At 42.9% G+C, this 22261-nt stretch overlaps 1 protein-coding gene across 4 annotated transcripts in view; it reads right to left on the bottom strand.

Annotated features, from left to right (window-relative positions):
• CADM2 (cell adhesion molecule 2) overlaps window positions 1-22261 on the bottom strand; it is an 844740-nt gene that overhangs the window by 193701 nt on the left and 628778 nt on the right. For all 4 annotated transcript variants that reach the window (XM_061627959.1, XM_061627960.1, XM_061627961.1 and 1 more), the window contains one exon: window positions 7357-7527. In XM_061627959.1, coding sequence (XP_061483943.1) covers window positions 7357-7527 — 171 coding nt within the window. The remainder of the gene's footprint in view (window positions 1-7356; window positions 7528-22261) is intronic.

Genomic DNA, 22261 nt, shown 5'->3' with positions numbered 1-22261 from the left:
AAATAAATATCAATAAAATAATTAAATCAGAGATTTTACAAAAACAGGAATATTAGTCAATTGTTGCGCTGCTACTGCAACTCTAGGATAAGGATAAGGCTGTCTTCACAAGGTATCACTTCACAGCCATCCTCCAAATGATCTTAGATGGACCAAGGACAGGTCCTTTTGTGAAATATTAAAGTCACCACAATGAGAATTGGTTCCCAAAGTAAAAAAAAAAGTGATAAATCTTCCAGTTACTAGATGGTTACTAGGACACTGTAACTCTCAGATCTACTTTTACATGGCAATAATCAAATAAATAATGGCCAGTTTTGGTTCTACCCCTTTAGGGGTAAAACCAAATTGAGCACCTCCTTGTTTACTTCTGTTCTTGGTTGATTTGTGCAGGACAAATAGTTACTTGATATGCATTTATGTCCTCATACTAAAACTAGAAAAGGAATTATGAGCTTAGCCAGCATATCCAGACTGAAGACACAGAGAGTAATGGAATGCATTGGACCAGCCTTTCTCAACCTTTGGATCCCCAGATGTTGCTGGACTACAACTCCCAACAGCCAACATGGCCAATGGTCAGGAATTATGGGAACTGTAGTTCAGAAACATCTGGGGACCCAAAGGTTGGGAAAGGCTGCACTGGGCCCATACAGTATATGGCAAGCATACACAGCAGGATGCTCATGATAAAATAGCCTGTTAAAATGCACTGGGAGCAGAAATTAAAGGCTTCATTCTCACCAACCAAAAATGTTCTTGATAACTTAACATTGCTAAATGTTCTAGCTGGCTGCATTTTGGATAAGGAAGTGTGGTGGGGAGGTAGGGAGTTCTTTTTTTTAATAAGAGCTACATAGCACAATAGGAATTAGAAACTGAAAATTATTTGTACTGACTGTGAAGGATGTCTTCCCCAATTCCCAGAAAATATTGCCTATGTACCTTCCTCAAGAGAGCAAGTGTGGCATAGTGGTTAGAGTGTTGGACTATGACCTGGGATACCAGGGTTCGAATCCCGACACAGCCATGAAGCTCACTGGGTGACCTTGGGCCAGTCACTGCCTCTCAGTCTCAGAGAGAGGCAATGGTAACCCCCCTCTGAATACCGCTTACCATGAAAATCCTATTCATAGGGTCGCCATAAGTCGGGATCGACTTGAAGGCAGTCCATTTCCATTTTCATCTTCCTCAAGAGGCCAGCAGGTGTCAGCCCAGGCTGTGTCTCTGTTCCCTTGTCTGGTGTATCAAATATGGAGGGGTGGGAAAGTGTTAGCAGCACACTGTTCTTTATGCCTCTTGGGTAGACAGAGGGATCTGCTGCCTCATTGGCTGCCTCCTTCCCTTTATCAAACCAAGCATGGCAAACTGTGAAGATTAAAGGGACTCTGAACCTTCACAAGACATCTGAGCTTTCTCTAAAGGCCAGCCACGTCTCCATCACCTGAGAAACAGAGCTGCAACCACCTGCATCACTTGGCATCATGACAGCTCTGTTGAGGCCCTTATTGGCGTCTCCTGCCTGTGTGTTCTCTAACATTCTCAACAGGGGTTGCTACCCTGATCATGATGGTATCAGGGATAGGAAAGTCTTTGGATGTCCATGCCCTGGCAAAGGAAGGGAATTCTGGATAGACAGTGGTGGAGAATATAGCATCAGAGATCATAGGCTCCTACTGGGAGAATGGGCAGGATATAAATAAATAAATATGTTTTATGATCAGGAGAATCTGTGTAGAGCCAATGGGAAGCAAACATGTGAAAGATTAACAGGAAATAATTATGGGACATTTGGGAAACCATCTGGTTAAGAGGGGGTATCCCTCAAGCAGCTGAACTGGTTCTACTTTGTAGTGAAGCACAAAGCCAGGAACTCTGATAAAAAAACTCTCAGGGCCAAACTACATATTACATTTAATTCTTTACAAGTTGGACCTGCAACAAAATGTTGCAATGTGATGTATTCCTGCTCAGGGTTCCAGCCAGCAAGCCATTCAGTTTTCCAGAATACTTGATCCAATTCCCCAGTCTTGCATTCCTCCTCTCCACCCAACAGATACTGTGGCTTCTGAGCATGTTTAGTCCTGTATGGGCTGTTTTCCATCTTTGGGTTTATTTTCCCTTGAAGTGTTTTGTACTTCTGCAAACATTGGGGTTCTCTCAAGCCTGCTGATACCTCCTTTTTATACGTGGATGGTACTATTTTGGCTGCATAAAGACTGGCATTCAGAAAATGATTTCCCTATATTATTGCCACCCTGGGCTCCTGCCGGGAGGAAGGGTGGGATATAAATCAAATAAATAATAAATAAATAAATTAGTATATACGATAACTGCTCCCCCACTAGTATTTTGTTTTTTTTAAAAATTAAGAGCAGATGCCTGAGGCTGCAGTCAAGCGTAGAGGAGGGTTGGTCCCCTCCAGCTAATAATTGCTCCCCTTCGGCTATTTTTCTCCTCATAAATGCTGAAGTACCCATATCTTTGGCCTATGGGAGAAAAAGCAACTTGAGAGGTCACCTTGAGAGATGGAAAGGCAGATAGCAGGAAAAGTGTTAAATATCCTGCCCCAACATGCCTTTCATCTGCCCTGGTTGCAGCACCCAGCACTTGTTTTTCATGTTAACAAAATCAGGGTGAAGGTTTATGAATATAAAGGTTTATGAAGGTGTATGTGTAATATATAGGGTGGTCCAAGGAAATTGGTCCTCTGTATCAATTTGACAAGTGGTAAGGTGAATCAGGTGCTTTTGTATAGTATGGTCACCTGTACAGTTGTTTAATAAGTCAGTTTCCTTCTTTGAGGGAAATAGAGCCAATAATATAGGCAGATGCAATAGGCATCAAGCACAGCCATGAAAATCAGCTGTATTTCAAAAATGGCACCTGATGCTGCATGAATTTTTTATCTTAGGCATTTATATCCCACTCTTCAACAAATTCCCAAGGTGGCTTAAACAGAATTAAAATTACAGTAAAAACGAATTGAAAACAGGCTTCCAAACTTGCTGTGACAAGGCCTTCTTCTTCCTGCTAGGTATCTCTTCTCCATGAGTGAACAGACATTTGTGGAGCAAATAATGAGGTTTATGCCATTTGTTAACCCAAAGGAATTGGTGATCTTATAGATCAATATTGTTGTTTGTGGCCTTGTTTAAAATACGCTGACAATGTCTGGTGTCCTTTACTTCTGTGTCTACAATATCTCTCCTTTATTCCTGCACCTACAATATTATGCCAAATTGCTTTGTGACCACACAGTTGTGAAAAGCAGTTTACAAATGCTGAAAATAAACAAATAAACAAAAGGTTAACAATATAACAAAGGTTTATTTTGTATTACACCTATAGCTCTCAGTAGGGATATCTAATAGTGGCAGCTATCTTGGCAAAAGTAGCTTTACAAAGTCATAAGACATATAGTTCCATTTTTATTTTAACACGAAATAACACAGTGTATAAAAGATTTGGGAAGAAATGTCTCAACAGCTTAAACCAGGGGTAGCCAATGTGGTGTCATCCAGATATTGCTGGATTCCAGTTCCCATCAGTCTGCAAAATCAATGATCAGTGATGAAGGCCAACAATATCTGGGCAGCACTATGTTGGCTACTCTTGGTTTAAACAATAGCCTCTACTAGACAAACACGAACTAAATGTTTAGACCAACTTTTGAGTGAATAGGCTGTTGCATCAGATGAAATATTTATACCAGGAATGACTAGTTTGTGGCCCTCCAGATGTTGCTAGTTACAACCACTGCTTTTTTGTGTGTGATTGTACTAGCTGGTACACCTCTTCTTCTTGCTTTTTTTTTTGTCTGCCTATGGCAGCTATTATGTGCTGGCACTCACAACAGTTTTATCAATATTTTAGTACCAGCATCTCATTCTTTTTTTAAAAAGCACTGGTTATTCCTACCATTCCTGACAATACACCATGCTGACTGGGACAGATGGGAGTTGGAGTCCAGCAACACGTAGAGAGCAAGAATTATATCTTTGAATATAACACACGCATCATAGAATCATAGAATAGTAGAGTTGGAAGGGGCCTATAAGGCCATCAAGTCCAATCCCCTGCACAATGCATCTTGAAGTGTAAGGGAAAAAACAAAGTAAAAATGACTATTAAATGTCTTCTATCCCAGACATTTTTCCTTTATGATCAACAAGGTCTGTTGGCCTATTCAACATTGTACACAAATCATATTGTATACCCAACAATATTACTTCCTAATTTCTAGTAAAAAGTAAACAAATAGGAGCTGCTACATTAAACTATGAAAAAAATGGAAATGGACTGCCTTTAAGTTGATCCCGACTTATGACGACCCTATGAATAGGGTTTTCATGGCAAGCGGTATTCAGAGGTGGTTTACCATTGCCTTCCTCTGAGGCTGAGAGGCAGTGACTGGCCCAAGGTCACCCCAGTGTGGGGATTTGAACCCTGGTCTCCCAGGTTGTAGTCTGACACTCTAACCACTACACCACACTGGCTCTCATATTAAACTATAGACATGTTAAAAACCAATCGCAAGAACCAGTCCTCCTGTTCAACTTGCTAAGAAAGATGATAATTTTCTAGCCCATATTAGGAAGACTCTAGCAAGCATTCTGAACAAAAACTATATTCACTAATAGGCAAAAAACAAACAAACAAAACCTTGTGGTTTAAGACTGTACCTATGGCCCACAGATATTTCTATCAAACTTTAAAAAGCAGAGAAATTGGGCAGCTATAGTGAATGCACCAGGGGAGCAGGAGACCTGACCTCTCTGAGATATTGGACTGTCCTACAAATTGGTCAAAATGCAAACACAATTTCGGTTGGTCTTTCACAGTCCAATCCACTTCCTGTGTAGCTTGGAAGAATTTGGTAACATGTGCCTCTGAGCATACGGGAGTGGTGGCAACACCTGCAATCAGAACTACATCTCCAAAGCTAGAAAATTACATTTGTTGTATTTTGTGGGTGTTCTTACTTTTCTTCTTTCCTGTGTTACTACTGTTTCTACAGAGAATCTAACCTAAAAAATTATATTTCCCTCATTATTTATCCTAGAAATCTATGCCAAATTTGTTTTCATCAATTTCAAAACCTTTTTATTGGTCAATATGATAGATGGTGAAGACAGCCTTTTGTGTTTCAAATCAGAGGTTATGTTCTATGTCTATTTTGGGTGCATTAACAGTTGAATCTGAAACTGCAATTTGATGTAAAATCAGAAGGATTACAATATGTTACTACTTAAGCAATGAATCTAGCTGTTGGAAAAACAAACTTGGCCTGCCCAAGATGCATGTATTCAGCCTGATATGCTTAAATTACTCCACTAAAGAAGGGTGGGCATGGTCAATTAAAAACATAGAGCACACCTAGAAATTTGCTAGAATATATTTCATTTCCTACTGTTTCATCTTGTGCAAACTTACACATTCCTCATGTCCATTGGAGACTATTCTGCAGAACAGTCAGTGCCATTATTCCACAATTGTTTTTGGAGTGTTTTCTGTGTAAATTATGCAAAGTCACATCTTCACAGAAACAGAAGCAAAAGAAAATGATTTACGATAGGAAACATCACTAAAATTGCAAAGTAAATCAAACATATTTAAAGTGACTATCTGAACTATATCAACTGTCTAAATATTGTTGCTTCCTCCCTGCTAAAACAAGATCAGCACAGCACATGTCTTGTTTCTGTTATTTGGGCTGACTGCAGGTGTTGGTACCCCTCACCATATGCTCAGAGGCACATGTTACCAAATTCTTCCAAGCTACACTGGAAGTGGATTGGATTGTGATAGACCAACACAAATGGTGTTTGCATTTTGACCAATTTGTAGGGCAGTACAATATCTCAGAGAGGAGGTCAGGTCTCCTGCTGTCCTGGTGCATTCACTGTAGCTGCCCAATTTCCCTGCTTTTTAAAGTTTGATAGAAATATCCATTGGCTATAGCTGCATTCTTAAACCACAAGTTTATTTTGCTTATTAGTGAATTTCTCTGGTTTTTAATCCAGGAGGTAAGAAATGGGATCCTGTGCAGGTTTGCTGAGAATGGATTGTTCATGTGCATGCTTACTGAGTTCAGTTGGATTTACTCCCTTGCTTAGGATAGGTAAAATTGACCTGGGGGAGGGGAAGGGAAGGGGAAGAGAAGGGGAAGAAGGGGGAGGGGAGGGGAGGGGAGAATAATGGGTGTGTACGGGTGGGCACTGGGCAGAGGAAAAGCCCCTTTCCTTTTCAAAAGGAAAACATCGTGAACAGTATCATTGTTTTTCACGGTTTCCCCCACCTTTTTATTCTACAGCAGGTACGTGTAGTGTCCCACCCAGATTTAAACCAAAGCTGTCATTGGCCATATCCATACCAGACATTTATTCCACTTTAGACAGTCATGGCTTCCCCCAAAGAATCCTGGGAAGTGTAGAATGTAAAGGGTGCTGAGAGTTTCTAGGAGACACTCTATTCCTTTCACAGAGCTACAATCCCCAGAAGAGGGGCTGACTGTTAAACCGCTCTGGTCAGTGGAACAGGAGTCTCCTAACAACTCTAAGCACCCTTCACAAATGACACTTCCCAGGATGCTTCGGCGGAAGCCATGACTGTCTAAAGTGGGTCTGGTGTGGGTGTTGCCCCCTGATTATCCAAGCCAAACATCTGTGAGTCTGGCTTTTAGAATCTTTAAACTGTAGAAGATGAAGGTCAGTATGGAGCAAGACCAGTAATAGTATTACAGGTACTCTGTGAACATGGCTGATTTTTAATTAATTTCAACAAATTTGAGATCTCTTACAGAAAAAGTCCAACAGGGGTCTTGTTTTTTTTCTCTTGTTTTACAATTTGAACTCTCAATTCTCTCTGGATGTTTTGTGTATTGCCTTGACAACTTAGAGGGCTGTTAATCAAGTGTTTCTGAGTTCAGGACTATAAGGTTTGTAAGGATTGGTTTTGAAATGAGCTTATGGGAAGCAGCGTAATCGCATGAGAAGGTATTTTCAATCTAACCTTACGGAATGTGAAAAAGCCATGTTGGCTATAGTATACAGCCACTCTTGTGGCTGTATAAATCAATGTTCATATTAGAAGGATATATATGTTGAACCTGAAAATATATTTTAGACCTGGTTTTCAAGGTTTTTAGCTGACATTAATCCTATTTTGGCATAGATTTTTGCTAAAATTCAAGTTAGATTTATGAATGCTGTTGGATACCAATCTGCAAGACAATGTTAGGTTTATCAAAAATGGGCAGAACTTGTTACTCAAAAATTCAAATAAATGAAACCTTCCTTCAGAATACAAGCAACATTTGTTTTATAAATATACTACATAATTTTTTTTACTTACAATGTATTTCTAGAACTTGCATTGCTATCTGAGGAGTAGAATTCAAGGATTCGTGATCTACTCTGCAACTTACAACTGCACCATCATCACTGCGATCTGCTTTGAAATTCATTGTGCTGCTGACAGTATATGTTTTCCGATTTGCATCCTCTTCTTTTAAATATTTAACATCTGCAAAAATAAAGTTTGCTATAGTTTAGCATTATAGTTTGGGATAACAAAGGAGGAAAAAAACACTACAGTACATGAAACCATTTTCAATAGCAAATGATAAACGCACCTTTCATCATGTTTGCTCACTCTTTGAAAACAAACAAAATTCTGTTTCCAGACCTTCCATTATTTGTCTTACAAAACTACCAATGCTGTCGTTCCCAAATGTGCACAGACACAGATGGGAAAAGCAATTTCAATATCAACCAAAAAGCAGAACTGTCAGAATAAGATTCTTCTCCTCATTATCCCTGATATAACCAGATTACAATCCAAATAGTCTTCCCCTGAAATCCATTAAAGAAACAGAATCTCTCTTTTCTCCCCTTAAATAACTTGATTAGGCTTTTCTTTTTTTACCCATTCATTTCTGAAGAATTAGGCCAGAAGACAGTATTTTAAAAGATCAAAATATGTTTATAAAATATAAACAAAATGCTGACTATTATTTGCTTAATCTTTGTTACTAATGGTTTTGAATGAGAGGTAGTAGTGTGAGCTTTGGCAAAGAAGGACTATCCTTACTTAGCTTCAATTTTTCTGTTGAGCTCAGCTCAGTTTTGTTTAGTGTTGACAGAATCCCCCCCCAACTTTAATAATATAATGCACAGGCTATGAAGGGGGTGTCAACTTATTATGATAGTAGAGGTGAATTTTGAGGGCAGATGCATACAATTCAGTAGTACTTGTGTACTCAGGAAGATAAGGAAACAGTGAATATTTGCTATGGTTCACAATTACTGGGCTGATTTCAATGCATTTGACTTTACAAAGTAATGGCAAGCCTCAGGTATCAGGAGATGTGGTTTGAGGGGTTGAAGCATGGAATAAAATGTCTGATGGGCACAGAGGATCCCATGCATCTGGCATTTCCAGTATTGGTGGAAAGAGCGAAAACAGCAGAATAATAATAATAATAATAAATTTTATTTCTAGGCTGCCTATCTGGCCGCACAAGCGGCCACTCTAAGCAGCGTACAAGATCAAGTAAAATACAACATACAACTACATAAAAACCCAAGAACTACAATATAAAATGAAAACGAACCCACCCATAGCTAAAACCAATAAAATTAGGCTACCCCAGGGATCTTGTAGGCCTGCCTGAATAGCCAGGTTTTCAAGGCTTGGCGAAAACTTGGCAGGGAGGGGGCATGGCGAAGATCATAAGGGAGAGAGTTCCAGAGGGTGGGGGCCACGATTGAAAATGCCCTCTCTCTGGTCCGCACCAGTCTAGCTGTTTTGACTGGTGGGACCGAGAGAAGGTCTTGAGTGGCTGATCTAGTCAGGCAGCATATTTGTTGATCCTGGAGGCGTTCCTTCAGATAAGCTGGGCCGAGACCATAAGGCTTTAAAGGTTAGTACCAACACCTTGAATTGGGCCCGGTAAACAACTGGTAACCAGTGTAGATCTTGTAACACCGGAGTGATGTGATCGCGGCGACGGCTGTTCGTAATCAAACGTGCCGCCGCATTCTGTACCAACTGCAGTTTGTGGACCATTTTCAAGGGTAACCCAACGTAGAGCGCATTACAGTAGTCTAAGCGAGAGGAGACCAGGGCATGTACTACCCATGGGAGAAGATGGACAGGCAGATAGGGTCGCAGCCTCTGTATTAGATGTAATTGAAACCAAGCTGCCGGGCTCACTGCCAAAACCTGAGCCTCCATGGACAGCTGGGAATCAAGGATGACCCCGAGGCTGCGGACCTGGTCCTTCAGGGGCAGTTTTACCCCACTGAGCACCAGGTCTAAAGCTCCTAATGTTTTCCTGTCTCCCACGAGCAGTACCTCGGTCTTGTCAGGGTTTAGCTTCAGCCTATTTCCTCCCATCCATTCACTTACTGACTCCAGGCACTTGGAAATGGTCTCCACAGCCAACTCTGGTGAGGACTTAAACGAGAGATAGAGCTGGGTGTCATCCACATATTGGTGTCACCGCAGCCCAAATCTCCTGATGATGGCTCCCAGCGGCTTTACATAGATGTTGAATAGCATGGGGGCAAGGATAGAACCCTGTGGCACACCACAATTGAGAGGCCAAGGGTCCAAGACCTTATCCCCCAATGCCACCCGTTGATGTCTGTCTGAGAGATATGAACGGAACCACCGTAGAACAGTGCCCCCTATTCCCATTCTCTCCAGACGATCTAAAAGGATACCGTGGTCGACGGTATCGAAAGCCGCTGAGAGATCCAGGAGGACAAGGAATGCATGTTCCCCTTTATCCAACGCCCTCCTTAAATCATCCACCATAGCGACCAAAGCTGTTTCAGTTCCATGACCAGTCCTGAAGCCAGACTGGAATGGATCCAGATAATCTGCTTCATCCAAGTGTGTCTTTAACTGTTCGGCCACCACTCGCTCGATGACCTTGCCCAAGAATGGAAGATTAGAAACTGGGTGAAAGTTGTTTAAATCTTGGGGATCCAAGGAGGACTTTTTCAGAATGGGCTTTATTACCGCCTCCTTGAGGGCTAATGGCACCACACCTTCTTCTAAAGAAGCATTCACCACTGCCTTGATCCCTTCGCTCAGTTTCTCTTTACAGCCCAAAATGAGCCATGTAGGGCAAGGATCAGAAAAAAATGTTGGGAAATAGGGACAAAGACAAGAGAGAGAGAAATGCCCTGTTGACATTCAGGAGTCCAATACCACACTTTACCTTTCTTGACTAAAGCACATAAGGCACATACAATCTCAGCACAGTTAGCAATAAAATCCTGTATGAATCCATTGATTAACAGGTGGTGTCCTTCTGAGGCTTACTGTTGAGAACTAAATAGGGCAGCCATCAGCTTGGGCAGAAAATCATAGGTTTTGTCACCCCTAACATTTAGACACCAAAGTGTGAAACAGAGGATGCTTCCAGTACCTACAGACATCCTGCCTTCACAAAAATGTGTTGATAAACCTAGACAAAAAGTTACTTCTTTTAGGTATCATTTTCTTAAGGGACAGTTGGTCCCTTCAGGCATTCATTCATTCTGCACTAGTGGGTGACACATAGTTTAAACTGGTCACCTGAAACCAGTTAGTGTGAGCCTTTCATACTATGGACTATAAAGTCCTTCCTGATTCTTGAAGAAAACAGGTGTAACAATGCTGATTCTCCTCTCTCCTCTTGCAAAATGAAGCTGGAAGCCACGGTGGCTTGAAACACATTAGTTCTGCAACTGGTCAGCATAGTATACTTTAATGATAAGTATTTTCCAACTTTATCAGGGTATTAATCAAAAAGGAAAGAGCCGGAAATGAGCCAGGTTTAGCTCTGGAATAAACTTTATAAATTTCTAAGCAGTTTGACTGCATTTGTTTTAGTAGATATGAGAGAAAGGCATCAAGATGGTTTGTGTGTCTTGAGATTTCAGACTCTGCTCTGTCATGGGCACTGAAACAATACATATTTGTATTTTGAACTTAATTTAGCATATGAATTTATATCACATTCTTTTTTTTTCCTGTTTGATCCCGGTGCTCAAGGACTTTTAAGTTATTTATACTGTTGCGCCACCCCAATCTCCGAGCGGTGAGATTTCCAAGGGTCCCTGTGCTCGCCCTGGGTTTGGTTTCCTCGGGAAGAAGGTCAGCAGAGACTGTGGTGTCTTTATGAAATATGGTTTGTTTATTTACACACATTCCAACCTGAGCTTAAGATGGAGGGGTTCAAGGCACCAGCAGTCCAATATCCAGCTTTTCCATCAGGGTTACAGGAGGCATCCTAAAGCCATGGTGCAGAGTGCCAGTCTCTCTGCCTGCCTCCAGTTCCCAGCCATTCTCCAACACACTTAAACAAAAGCCTCTCCTAGGCCCCGGGGGGGGGGAGGCACTCCTGAAGAGTTTCAATGACAGAAGGACTTCCCTGGCCCATTCACCAGTTGATGGGCACCTAAAAGACCCATCAACCCACCTGGCCACTCTATTAGATTAACAAAAGAAACTCATCTGACCAGCAGAGCAAGTTTGTCACCCCAAGGCACAGGATTCCAAATTGGAGGCTCAAAGGGAACTCATAGAAATTATCCACTTCAACCCCCAAACTCACAACAATAGAATTCATTCTTAGTGTTGAATATTTGGGGGTGTCATGCCCTTTATTATAACAGTCCAGCTGGAAAATGCACAAAACAGATGCTTCCTGACACATATGCCCTCAATGAATAACTTGCTGTGGCCACAGGAGCTTTGAAGCCTTGCTGAAGCAACCTCCAAGGTTTCCTCATTCAGCAGATTCACCTCATCTCATATACAGAGCAATATACACACAGAGCTGCTGGCTGAACTGAAATGTATGAGGCAGCAGTTCTTTACTAGTACATTTCTGTATTTGCAACCCAACACAAAGGTAATAATGTATTTGCAATATGCAGTGGGAATATTTTATTCTCTGTACCACTGTTTTTATTCCTAAGTGATTTTTGTTTATTCCCTCCCTTGTAATATTATTTTCTCCAAGGTCTCAAAAATGAGCTTCAGTAGAGGCATTCACTATTGAAATTGCATGTGTCCTCTGAGGTTTCATCTCTCTCTCTAAATGTAGGCCCTGAATCTGTCACGCTGAAGTTTGTCTATCAGCCAGATGGCGCTGCAACTTACAACTTGATGACCTGGGCAGTGGAGAGTGAGTGAACAGGAAGCACCAGCTGTTGGCCTGGGCACAGGGCTGGCTCCAGGCATGTCGGGGCCCTCGGGCAGCCTGCCCTGGGCCCCTCCGTTTCCCTTCCACAATCCGAGACAGGAGCAGCGGATCGCAGGACAGGAGCTTCCGAGCCGTCCGCCATCCCCCACTATCCCCCCACCTCACCTACCTTTCTCTGGTGTTCTTTGTGGCTGCGTGCACAGGGTTGCCATCAATCAAGATGGCGGCCGAGGTTTCCCTAAGGGGCTGAAGCTTCTGCTGCCATATTGGTTGATGGCACACACGCACACGCATTGCTACCATCAATCAAGATGGCAGCAGAGGCTTCAGCCCGATACGGAAACCTCAGCCACCATCTTGATTGATGGCAACCCTGCACGCACTGCAAAAAACAGCAGAGAGAAAGGTAGGTGAAGCAGGGGGATGGCAGGTGGCTCGGAAGTTCCTTCTGTCCTGCGATCCACGGCTCCTGCCGCAGATTGCAGAAGGGGAGCAGAGGGGCCCTCGGGCCAGTGCCTCACCTGGCCACCCTTTAGAGCCCTGCTTGGGCAACAAGACCTCATCAAACCAGGTAGCTTGGCAACCCATGTGGGGTTGGGTGGGGAGCTTGGAGACCAGTTTAGGGTCTGAGGGGGGGAGCTTGGAGACTCATTTTGAGTGTGTGTGTGTGAACTTGGAGACCCATTTGGGGTGGGTGGGGGGAACTTGGAGATCCATTTAGAATGTGTGTGGGGGAGTTGGAGACCTGTTTGGTGTGTGAATGGAGCTTGGAGACCTGTTTGGGGTGTGTGTGTTTGGGAGCTTGGACACTTATGGGGGATGGGGATCTAGGACAGCCATCTGGGGTGGTGGTGAAGAGACCCATTTGGGGTGGGAGGGGAAGAGCAAGGAAAGCCATGTAGGGTGGGAGGGGAGGAGCTTCAAGTCCCATGTGGGGTGGGAGGGGAGGAGCTTCAAGACCCATGTGGGGTGTGAAGGGCAGTTTGCAGTCCCATTTCGGGTGGGTGGGAGTTTGCCAACCCATTTGGGGTGTTGGGTGGACTTGGATACCCATTTGGTGGGAGCTTGGAGACCTGTCCTGCCCAGAGTGCGAATCACAAAATGGAGGCGAGACTGGAATTAATCCCTGTTCTATTAGAGTAACATCAAAGGCAAGGCGTTTCATAGACTTAGCTATGCTAACTCACTACAGTCCCTAACTAAGCTATCTAGGCATACTCTGCAGCATGTGAAAAAAGTTGACTCAGCAACCAGGTCAGGGGGACGCTGCCTTAAGTAGGGAAGGTCTTGCCTGCAATCTCTGACTCCTTTGAAGTCCCACCTACTTGCGGTATCTCATGCGGGGCAAAGGGGGGCGAGCCTCCGCCGGCTCATCTGACAGTACAGGCTCAATAGATGCCTCAATAGGCAGGAAAACAATTGAAGTGCCCAGCAGGGAATCCTGGGGGGGAGGAGCTGGTGCGCCTGCCTGTCATTCCCCAACAGCTCTGTTGGGGCATCTGTCAGAGGTGCAAAGTCTGCTTTGGTGGGAGAACTGTCTGTGGGAACTGGCAGGCTGTCAACTCCTCCTCCTCCCTCATTGTCCTCGAAAGTCGCATCTACCACTGATTCCTCACCCTGCTCTATCTGAGGAGGCTGGGATTTGGCCGGCTCCTCACCCTGATTCCCCTGGGAGAGCTGGGGCTCAACAAGACCCAAATGGGGTGTGTATGGGAGCTTGGAAACCCATTAGGGCAGGAGCAGGAGAAGAGTGCCACACCGAGGGGGAGAGCAACAGCGAGGCCTGCATATTGGTGACCCATGAGGGGAAGACGATGAAGCTTCACAATCCATTTGGGGGGAGGGAGGAGAAGAGGAAGCTTCAGTCAAGCCAGTTCTTGGAAGCACTGAGAGTATTGTGAAGGGGAGGGTATTGGCAAGGGAGCAGGCTGCCTGGGAGGGGGTGTGTGTCAGGTCCCCACCTGTGTGGTCACCGCCTTATCACAGTCCCACCTCAGGGTCCTGGTCTCTTAACGGTTCTCTCACCAGCTCTAGCAAAGATCTCTCAAGATCCCCCTGCTAGGCAGCACCACCAGACACTCCCTGTAAACAATATTGCCTTGAGACTGTGCATTTGTCTCCTCCTGGCTTATTGCTACATTGTGTCTGGGTGCACTTACAGGCCTCAACCCCCCTGTATCTTTGTGCCTATAAAGATTATAGCCCTGGGTTGCTCTGGATACCTGATGTTGTTACACTATCTCTTCACCACTACCACCATTGATACTGTTTCCCAACCTTGGTATATGCCCTGCCCACCCTTCTGGTCTGTGAAATCCCAGCCAAGGATCAGGCGTTTTGGTAAACCAAGAAATATTTATTTATATACACAGGGAATAACAATATTGGGGTGGGCTAGATTTTAACATCATTGCTTTTAGATTTTAATGTTATTGTACTGATGTGTCATTTTATGCTATTTTGCTTATTTTGTACGTCGCCCTGAGTGACTGGTTAGCCAGCCAGATGGGCGACTGAGAAATCCAATAAAATAAATAAATAAATAAATAACTTAAAGGTTTAGTCAACGAGCGTGTGGTTTCAAAAGTTGCATTACTCTTTATGTTTCTAGTTGTCAATAATCTGCCTCACTACCCGCCTAATCCAATCCACCCGATCCAAAACCCAGAACCAACCAACCAACACCACAAACTCTCCACTGTCATCCTCTCATTTATACCTTCAGGCACTCAAGCGCTCAGCCAATCATAATACAACACTCATCAACATTCCAACCCATGTACTCCCTCTCTCACTCACTCTACTTACCACATATACTCTAATAAACCTACACTTACCATATTTACAGTATGATATATATACAGAGTGCCTGTGTGTATTTGGGAAGCCTTTGTGTGTTTTGAGGGTGCCTGGGTCTGTGTGTGTGTGTGTTTGGCAATGCTGAAGGGTGAGGTGAGGTTGGTGCACAAAGTGTGCAAGGGCAATGCCCCTAGTTTTTATAAATTTTGCTAGGTTCCACTGGAGGAAGATGTACATAACAGTTCCATGAAAAGTCAGTTTTAGAAATCTTAAAATGTAAAACACCTACAATGTACTTGTAAGGTAGTGTGTTCTGTACATGTTGTAGTGAAAGGTCAACCTGGGAGGAGGTGGCAGAAGAGAGAACAGAGGGAGAGAGAGAGGGTGGTGGTGATGATGATTACACCAAACCTATGCATGTTTACTTGGAAATGAGTCCCATTTACAGCTGAACTAATGTTATGAAATTTGTAAATACAATTAGCATGTTAATTGTTATGTAAATTAACTTTACATAATTGTTATGTATTGTAATACTGCAAGAGAGCCTGAACAGCTTTCGCCCTACCCATACTACATGGATAGGGAGAATTTAACCCTTCCCCACCATAGTGCTGGTGAAAATCTCTCCCCTTGGCACCAATGGAGTCTTTTCTCCACATTCAAATAGCAGCTAGAGGCATTGGGGGCACATTTTCATTGGAACTACAGCAGATGGCTGCTGCTTGATCTCCTCTGTGCCTTCTTTTTACCTAAGAAAACGTGTATAACAAGTGTAAAAAGTTAATGTAACAAACCATTCAATTAATGTAGCATCATTCCCATATGACAATTCTCTGGGAATTTAGAAAGGAATGCTACTATGCTTTTGTTGTTTAAAAAAAGAAAACATCTGTCACTCTATAACCCCCCCTTTATCAGATTTCAAGCAACCCTATGCCCTAAAAGCAACTGAAAATGCCTGCACACATTTGTGGGGACCAATACCCCTATGAAAGTGGTGGTAGGAAGATATTTGGTCCAGCACTACCTGATGACTTCTGCTTTTCCCTCCTGGACAGAACACCCAAAATTGGCAAAAATAAACAACTTAGGGTACAATCTAGTACATGTCAGCTCCATTGGGTTCAGTGGGACTTACTCCCAAGTAGGTGTGTATTGGATTGCAGCCTTAGGGTACAAATCTACACAGAGACATAAGGAAGGAAGTGGTACTGACTTCAGTGGAGCTTACTTTGAAGTAAGTAAGTAAGTCTGCATATAAGCATGCATACAACTGAACTCATTAAGAGGATATATATGTGGTCGGGAGAAGGGAGAGGGAATTTACTAGCCCAAACATTAGCTAAAGGTCTTTAGTCTATTTTAAAGGGTTTATTGCTCTCCTTAGAAGTCCTACGATATCACAACCAGACAGTCTGCACTGCTAATACCAAACACATTGGAAGTATCTCTCCTTTCCTCTCACACACAGCTTTCCTGCGGCATCACTGAGGTTCCTTTTTTTTTCATTTTGTTGGCAATTAAATATTTAGAGAGGGAGGGAAGTATTGGTAAGTCTATTAATTAGAATAATCCAGGATTATAAATTAAATATGTTCAACTTCACAGGGTTCTCTGTTAACTCCTTCTGGCTTAAGAGTGTTTTAAAATAGGAGCTCAAATCATTAGTTCAATTTTCAAAGTGTGAAGCATGCAGAACTTCTAAGTAAATAAACAAGCCCAGGAATGTTACACTTGGAATGCTGACTCTTATCAGCTGTATTGCTGCTACTTGTAAAACATAAAATAAAATTTAAAAAATCTCCTGACTGAGCAAGGAGTTTGGATACAAATGCATGCTTTGCATTGGGATTGAGGCAAATGCTCTCAAGAAAATATTTCTGACTTGCAAAATAAATTCTTGGGACAGAAAAAAAATCCCCTCAAATCCCCAAAATATGTGATGCCTGTTCCTTTGTGTTCACAGCCCCGATTAGCTGTTGCTTCATTTAGTGTTTTTTTTTACTCTTTAAATTGTCATTCCCAGTAACAGTGATATTATTAGGAACCATTGTTCTCACTCTAAATTAGCTGTGTTGCTCTCTGTGATGTTACCAAATAGCCAAATCTGATTGGCTATCAGATTTGTTACTAGGATGAAGAGCAATTATGAGGCTAAAGGACAAAAATGAGGCTAAAGCTGTAGCCAACTAGTGTTGCCAAGAGGTTCACAATGCAACTTGCCCCTGAATGTCAGGTATGGAGACAGGGAACAGAGTGTGGGTTTGTTTGTTTGTGTGTGTGTGTGTTCTGAATATCTTCTCTCTGCATCATCTCCCAGTGGAAAAAATGCTGATAATCACATGTCCATGTGTTTCAGGTAGCTGAACTGAGACTTCATATGGCATGCCAAACAGATGATGAACCCTGTCAACTTCAACACAGTTGATCACCTGTTGTGGGGACTGAAATCAGAACCTTTTCCCTCCCTTCTCCAAGAACATGTGATCAGTACTGTTAAAAATGACACTGAGCATTTAATCAGCAGGTAGTCACAGGGCAGTATGTATGTCCTATATTAGAGACTATATGTCTTAGCTTTGATGTAAAACATATCTCTGTGGCCTGATCAAAAGTAGTACCTCTAATCACACTGGCTATTGGGTGCATGCCAGCAACACACCATAAACTGTTATATGGTACTTCTACTTTGTGCACACACTCAGGCACAAATGCTTAGGACTGGATATGAGAAACTTGTTTGAGAAAGCTCTTCTTCACATATTTCACTGAAAAGAAGTCAGAAATGCATGAGATGTGTATGTTGGGGTAAGTTTGTATCAATAAATTAAAATGTAGAACATTCCTATACTTACATTTTGAACTGACAAAAATGAAAATCTGGATGAAAAATGCTTTTTAATTTTTTTTACCTATCTCTTGCCCAAACCTACATTTAGTTCCATGGCAAAGCAAAACAATGCACAGAATGCTCCAGTGCCAGCAATGCCATTGGCATTAGCGCACCAAAAAACGGTAACAGTAGATTATGTAACTATTGAGTGACAGGCATATCATAAACAGAGAGAGAACCCCATTGGAAAAGGCAGCTGTAATGTACTCCACTTATCAAACCACATGCTGGAAAATTGACCATGATCTATCTGTATTTTATACTGACAAGTGTTGTGAAACAATCTTCTGTAAGGAATCTACATAGGTGGGCAATGTGTCGCATTCTGTTAGGAAACGGATCCCTGGGAAATGGGAGGAATGACTTATTGAGTTAATGTTCTGTAAGATGGCAACATCCTGGGAACAGAGCTGTAGTCTACAATATCTTACAAGTAACTAAATCAAATGTGAGCATTATTGCAACACAGGTGGAAATGGCAAAGGAACAAAAAGCCATTTTCACATATTTAGCTCATTATAGCATATGTATCAGAGATATAACTCCTATGGCATAAGACATATAACCTGTTAAAATGAATTAACAAGTACAGTCTGTGGTCAACACCAGCTTGTGTTCATTCAGTCTTTCCATTCCTAGCACCATTTACTAGCTCACTCCTTTCTTAAAACTCATAATATTTTTTCTGCTTATAAAAAAATGCAAGGAAGTGAAAAGAATTGTTGGAAATGTGTACATAAGATAGCCACAGCAAAGTAACAAAGCTTATGGAATAGAGCACTTTGCATTTTATGTTACAGGTTTGTGAAATAAAAAATAACTGCAGAATATCCACAAAGGTGGAAGCGATGGTGCTGTGTTCTCCTAAAAGCTGCCTATATAGAGAGGGTGGGTGGATAGGAATCAACTCCTATTAGATGAGAATGCATTTGGACATTAGCTGTAGTCAGCCATGTTTTGTTCTGTTTGAATCAGTTCTATAAGGACAGAGATTCTAAGCATAGGGAAGAAGAGTTGATGAACGTTCAAAAAAACAGAAATTGTCCATGACATGATCTGTAGCTTGCCCCCACACCCACCAAAGAAGATTCGTGAGACATGGCATTGGTTTAAATGTTATATTTAATAAATATAACATAATTCAAATTCAACATATCCAATCGTAATTAATAACTGCTTATAACCCACGTGCAGGTGAGGAATTGCACTATTCTGGTGGGGATGTAATCCCCCCTCCCAGTCTCCTGGGCATGTATCACAGCTGATAGCTGTGGGCTCTGAAGCAAGGATATGGGCCAAGGCTCCCTCCTTGCCCAGTGAACCTTGGGAGCGGTTTGCCATGCTCATCCTGGCCCTGCTGTACATGTGTTCACCCCAATGCACATGACAATCCATGGGTCACCCGCCAGTTATCTGCAGACCAGAGTCCTGCAAGATTCCTGAGGGGCGTCTGTGATGTTTCTGCTTATATTGTAAATATGGTAAGTGCTGGTTATATAGAAGACATATGGTAAGTGGAGTGAAAGAGGAGGGGGAGTACATGAGCAGTAGAATGCTGGATGATTGGCTGAGCGTTTGAATGGCTGGGAGTATAAATGGAAGAATGACAGTTGAATCAGGGGGTGGATGTTGGAGGTTGAGAGAGAGGTGAAAGAGCTTTTGGTGGTGTTTGGAGGTTGGTGTTGTTGAGAGTGCGTCAGAGTTCTGAGGCAATTAATAAGAAGTAAAGTACATGTCAGAACATATATGAAACCATAAGCTTGTCAACAAAGTTATTAAGTAATCTTGTTATTTTTAGTGTTCAATAAATATTTCTTGGTTTACAAAAAGCCTGATTCTTCAGCTGGGATACACAATCCAGGGGGGATGGCAGAGTAACCAAGGCTGAACAGTAATTGTATTGAATGGTGGCAGCGGCGGAGGAAAAGATGTTGTATCCAGTACCACAGAGAAACCCAGGGCTGTAAGCTTCAGTGCAAGAGGCTGCAGGGGGGTTTGGGAATTACCCATACCCATAGACAGAAGGTATCAAGATAACCAGGCAGAGACTAAGGCACAGTCTAAAGGTTATAAGAGATACAGAGTGTTGGGTAGTAAGGCCTAGCAGGGGGATCTTCTGAGATTTGTGCTAGTGCGGTGAAAGGGTGAGAAGAAAACCTGACAATCTTGTCTGCTGGTAGCCACAAGTGAGAGCTTCACAGGTGGTGCTGGAGAAGGACGTCACAGCATCCTTACCTGTCAGGCCCAGGATGTGACTCAGGAACCAGACCAGCGGTTGTAGTTAATTCATGTTTTATTAGGGTAATGTCCAAACAAAGACTGCGTTTTCTCATGAAGCAATACAGGGATACAGGTCCTGCGGCATTGGGAGAAAGTTGACAGAGCAAGGGACTTCTTCCCGCCTGTTCTTTAAGAAGGGGCCAAACGGGCGCGCAATCTTTCGCTCCTCCTTAACTGCCCCTCAGGTACTGCCCGCCTTCCCCCCTTCTCTCCTGTCTTTTCAGCTGTCTGCGTGTGCGCGGTGAGGGGGGAAGCATCACCCCTCCTCTTCTGAAGTTTCCGATTCCAGGATGGGGGATAGGGGAGGGGCTGATGGTAAACTGCCTCCCCGCTTTTCGGCTGTGAGCAGCCCTCCCTCTTTCCCCTCTTGCTCTGAGCCTGAAAGAGGGGGAGGCGTGAGAATGTCCAGGGAGGGCTCAGGCTCCCCGTTGCTAAGCGACCTTATCACTGGCAGTTCCTCTGTTTCATCTTCGCTCCAAAGGGGGGAAGTTCCTCCCCCTTCCCTCTGCCATCCATCCGAATACTCTTCTCCCAACTCTCCAGGATCCAGCTCCCCGGCATTGGGACCCCAGCTCTGCCTTCCGACATTGCCCAAAAATGCCTCAAAATACCTAACTCTCCCTCCAAAAATTCCTCATCTCCCCGAACTCAATGCCAAAACTGGCCGTCACCACACCACTCCCCTAAAAACCAAACGAATTGTCCCCACAGTATAAAGTAGGTGAAACGTGAAAGGCTCCTAAAAGTGGGGCCCAACCAAAAAATTCCTACTTGGCCCCATTGGCGACCGGCAGAGCCCATACTGGCATAGGGAGGGAGGGAGGGTGGGCACGAACTAACACAAAGACAAGAGTCAGGGAAGTGGAGCATTGTTAAATACAACCTCCCCTCCCCCCCCCACTGAGGCATGATGTGGCCTCACCCTATCAGGAGTAGACCTCCCGAGCCTTCTCTACCTATATGGTGTAGGCAAACTCGCCTCCACTCTATGGTGGGAACGCCATTCCCGTGGTGCAATCTGCAATGTCATTTGGTGTCATTTGGCCCATATTATATTCCCATCGCATGATGTACAGGTCACTGGTCACTGAAAGGAAAGTCTAATCTGAATTAAAATTCAGTGTGTGGATCCCAAGTAGACAATATTCAGAATAAAAAAGGGAAAGGAAGTTGTAGTAAAAGATACTTGGATATAAAAAATGCATATCCATATCCATCTCTACATTGAAAGACAAATTTGTAGTGATCTCTAATGCATAGATGCTGAACCACATCTGTTCATTTTGGGGGTAAGTGGGCATTGTTTGGCTAACTGTGCATGAAGAAATATTGGTGGCCACCAGAAAATGTTGCTGTAGAGCCATATCCTGTTTGCCATGATTTGAGAAGAGTGGAAATTGTGCATTCTTCAAATCATTTTGAATACAAAAAACGGAGAGAATTACACTTCTGGATGCTGAGACAGACTCTCTGCTCTGATTAAGTGGAGTAGAACATGTGTAGACATCACTTAGCTCATTATGTAAAATCAACACTGTGGCACTCTCTGATAAGTGCTGCTTATGGGTGATGAGTTATCCTGTCTGACCAGAATAGATGTAATAGCAAAGAAGAAAGGTTTTTACTTATCTAAATTATTTCATCATAGCTATCTAGAAACCGAAAGACACAAGCCTGAGGTAAACAGACCCATCAGACCATAATGCCGTATCCATTTATCTGAAAGTAAGCTCCACTGCTCAGTGGGACTTACTTCTGAGTAGACTTGTATAGGATTGTCAGGGACCCCAGCATTTTTTAAAGCAGTAAAAAAAGAACTGAGTGTCCTGTCTAAGGATGAGATGTTAATGAGCTAGAAGCATCATTACTGTATCACTTTATCAAGGCAGTAGGAGATCCAAGAGAAAGAAGTCCCAGATTGCTGTTCTTCCTTCTAAAACCACCATTTTCTTATGGAGGGGTCTATCAGATTCTCCCTACTTTTTTTTGCAACTATGCAGCTGTTAATAAAGCAGGATTTTCTGGCCTATTCTCATGTTTGTTAGCATGCTAATTCACAGTTATTGTTCCTCATTGAA

The sequence above is a fragment of the Rhineura floridana genome, chromosome 5 (assembly GCF_030035675.1).
Source record: "Rhineura floridana isolate rRhiFlo1 chromosome 5, rRhiFlo1.hap2, whole genome shotgun sequence".
In the NCBI taxonomy this organism is placed as follows: domain Eukaryota; kingdom Metazoa; phylum Chordata; class Lepidosauria; order Squamata; family Rhineuridae; genus Rhineura; species Rhineura floridana.
The sequence above is the reverse complement of the archived record's forward strand: the minus strand, read 5'-3'. Positions and strand labels throughout refer to the sequence as shown.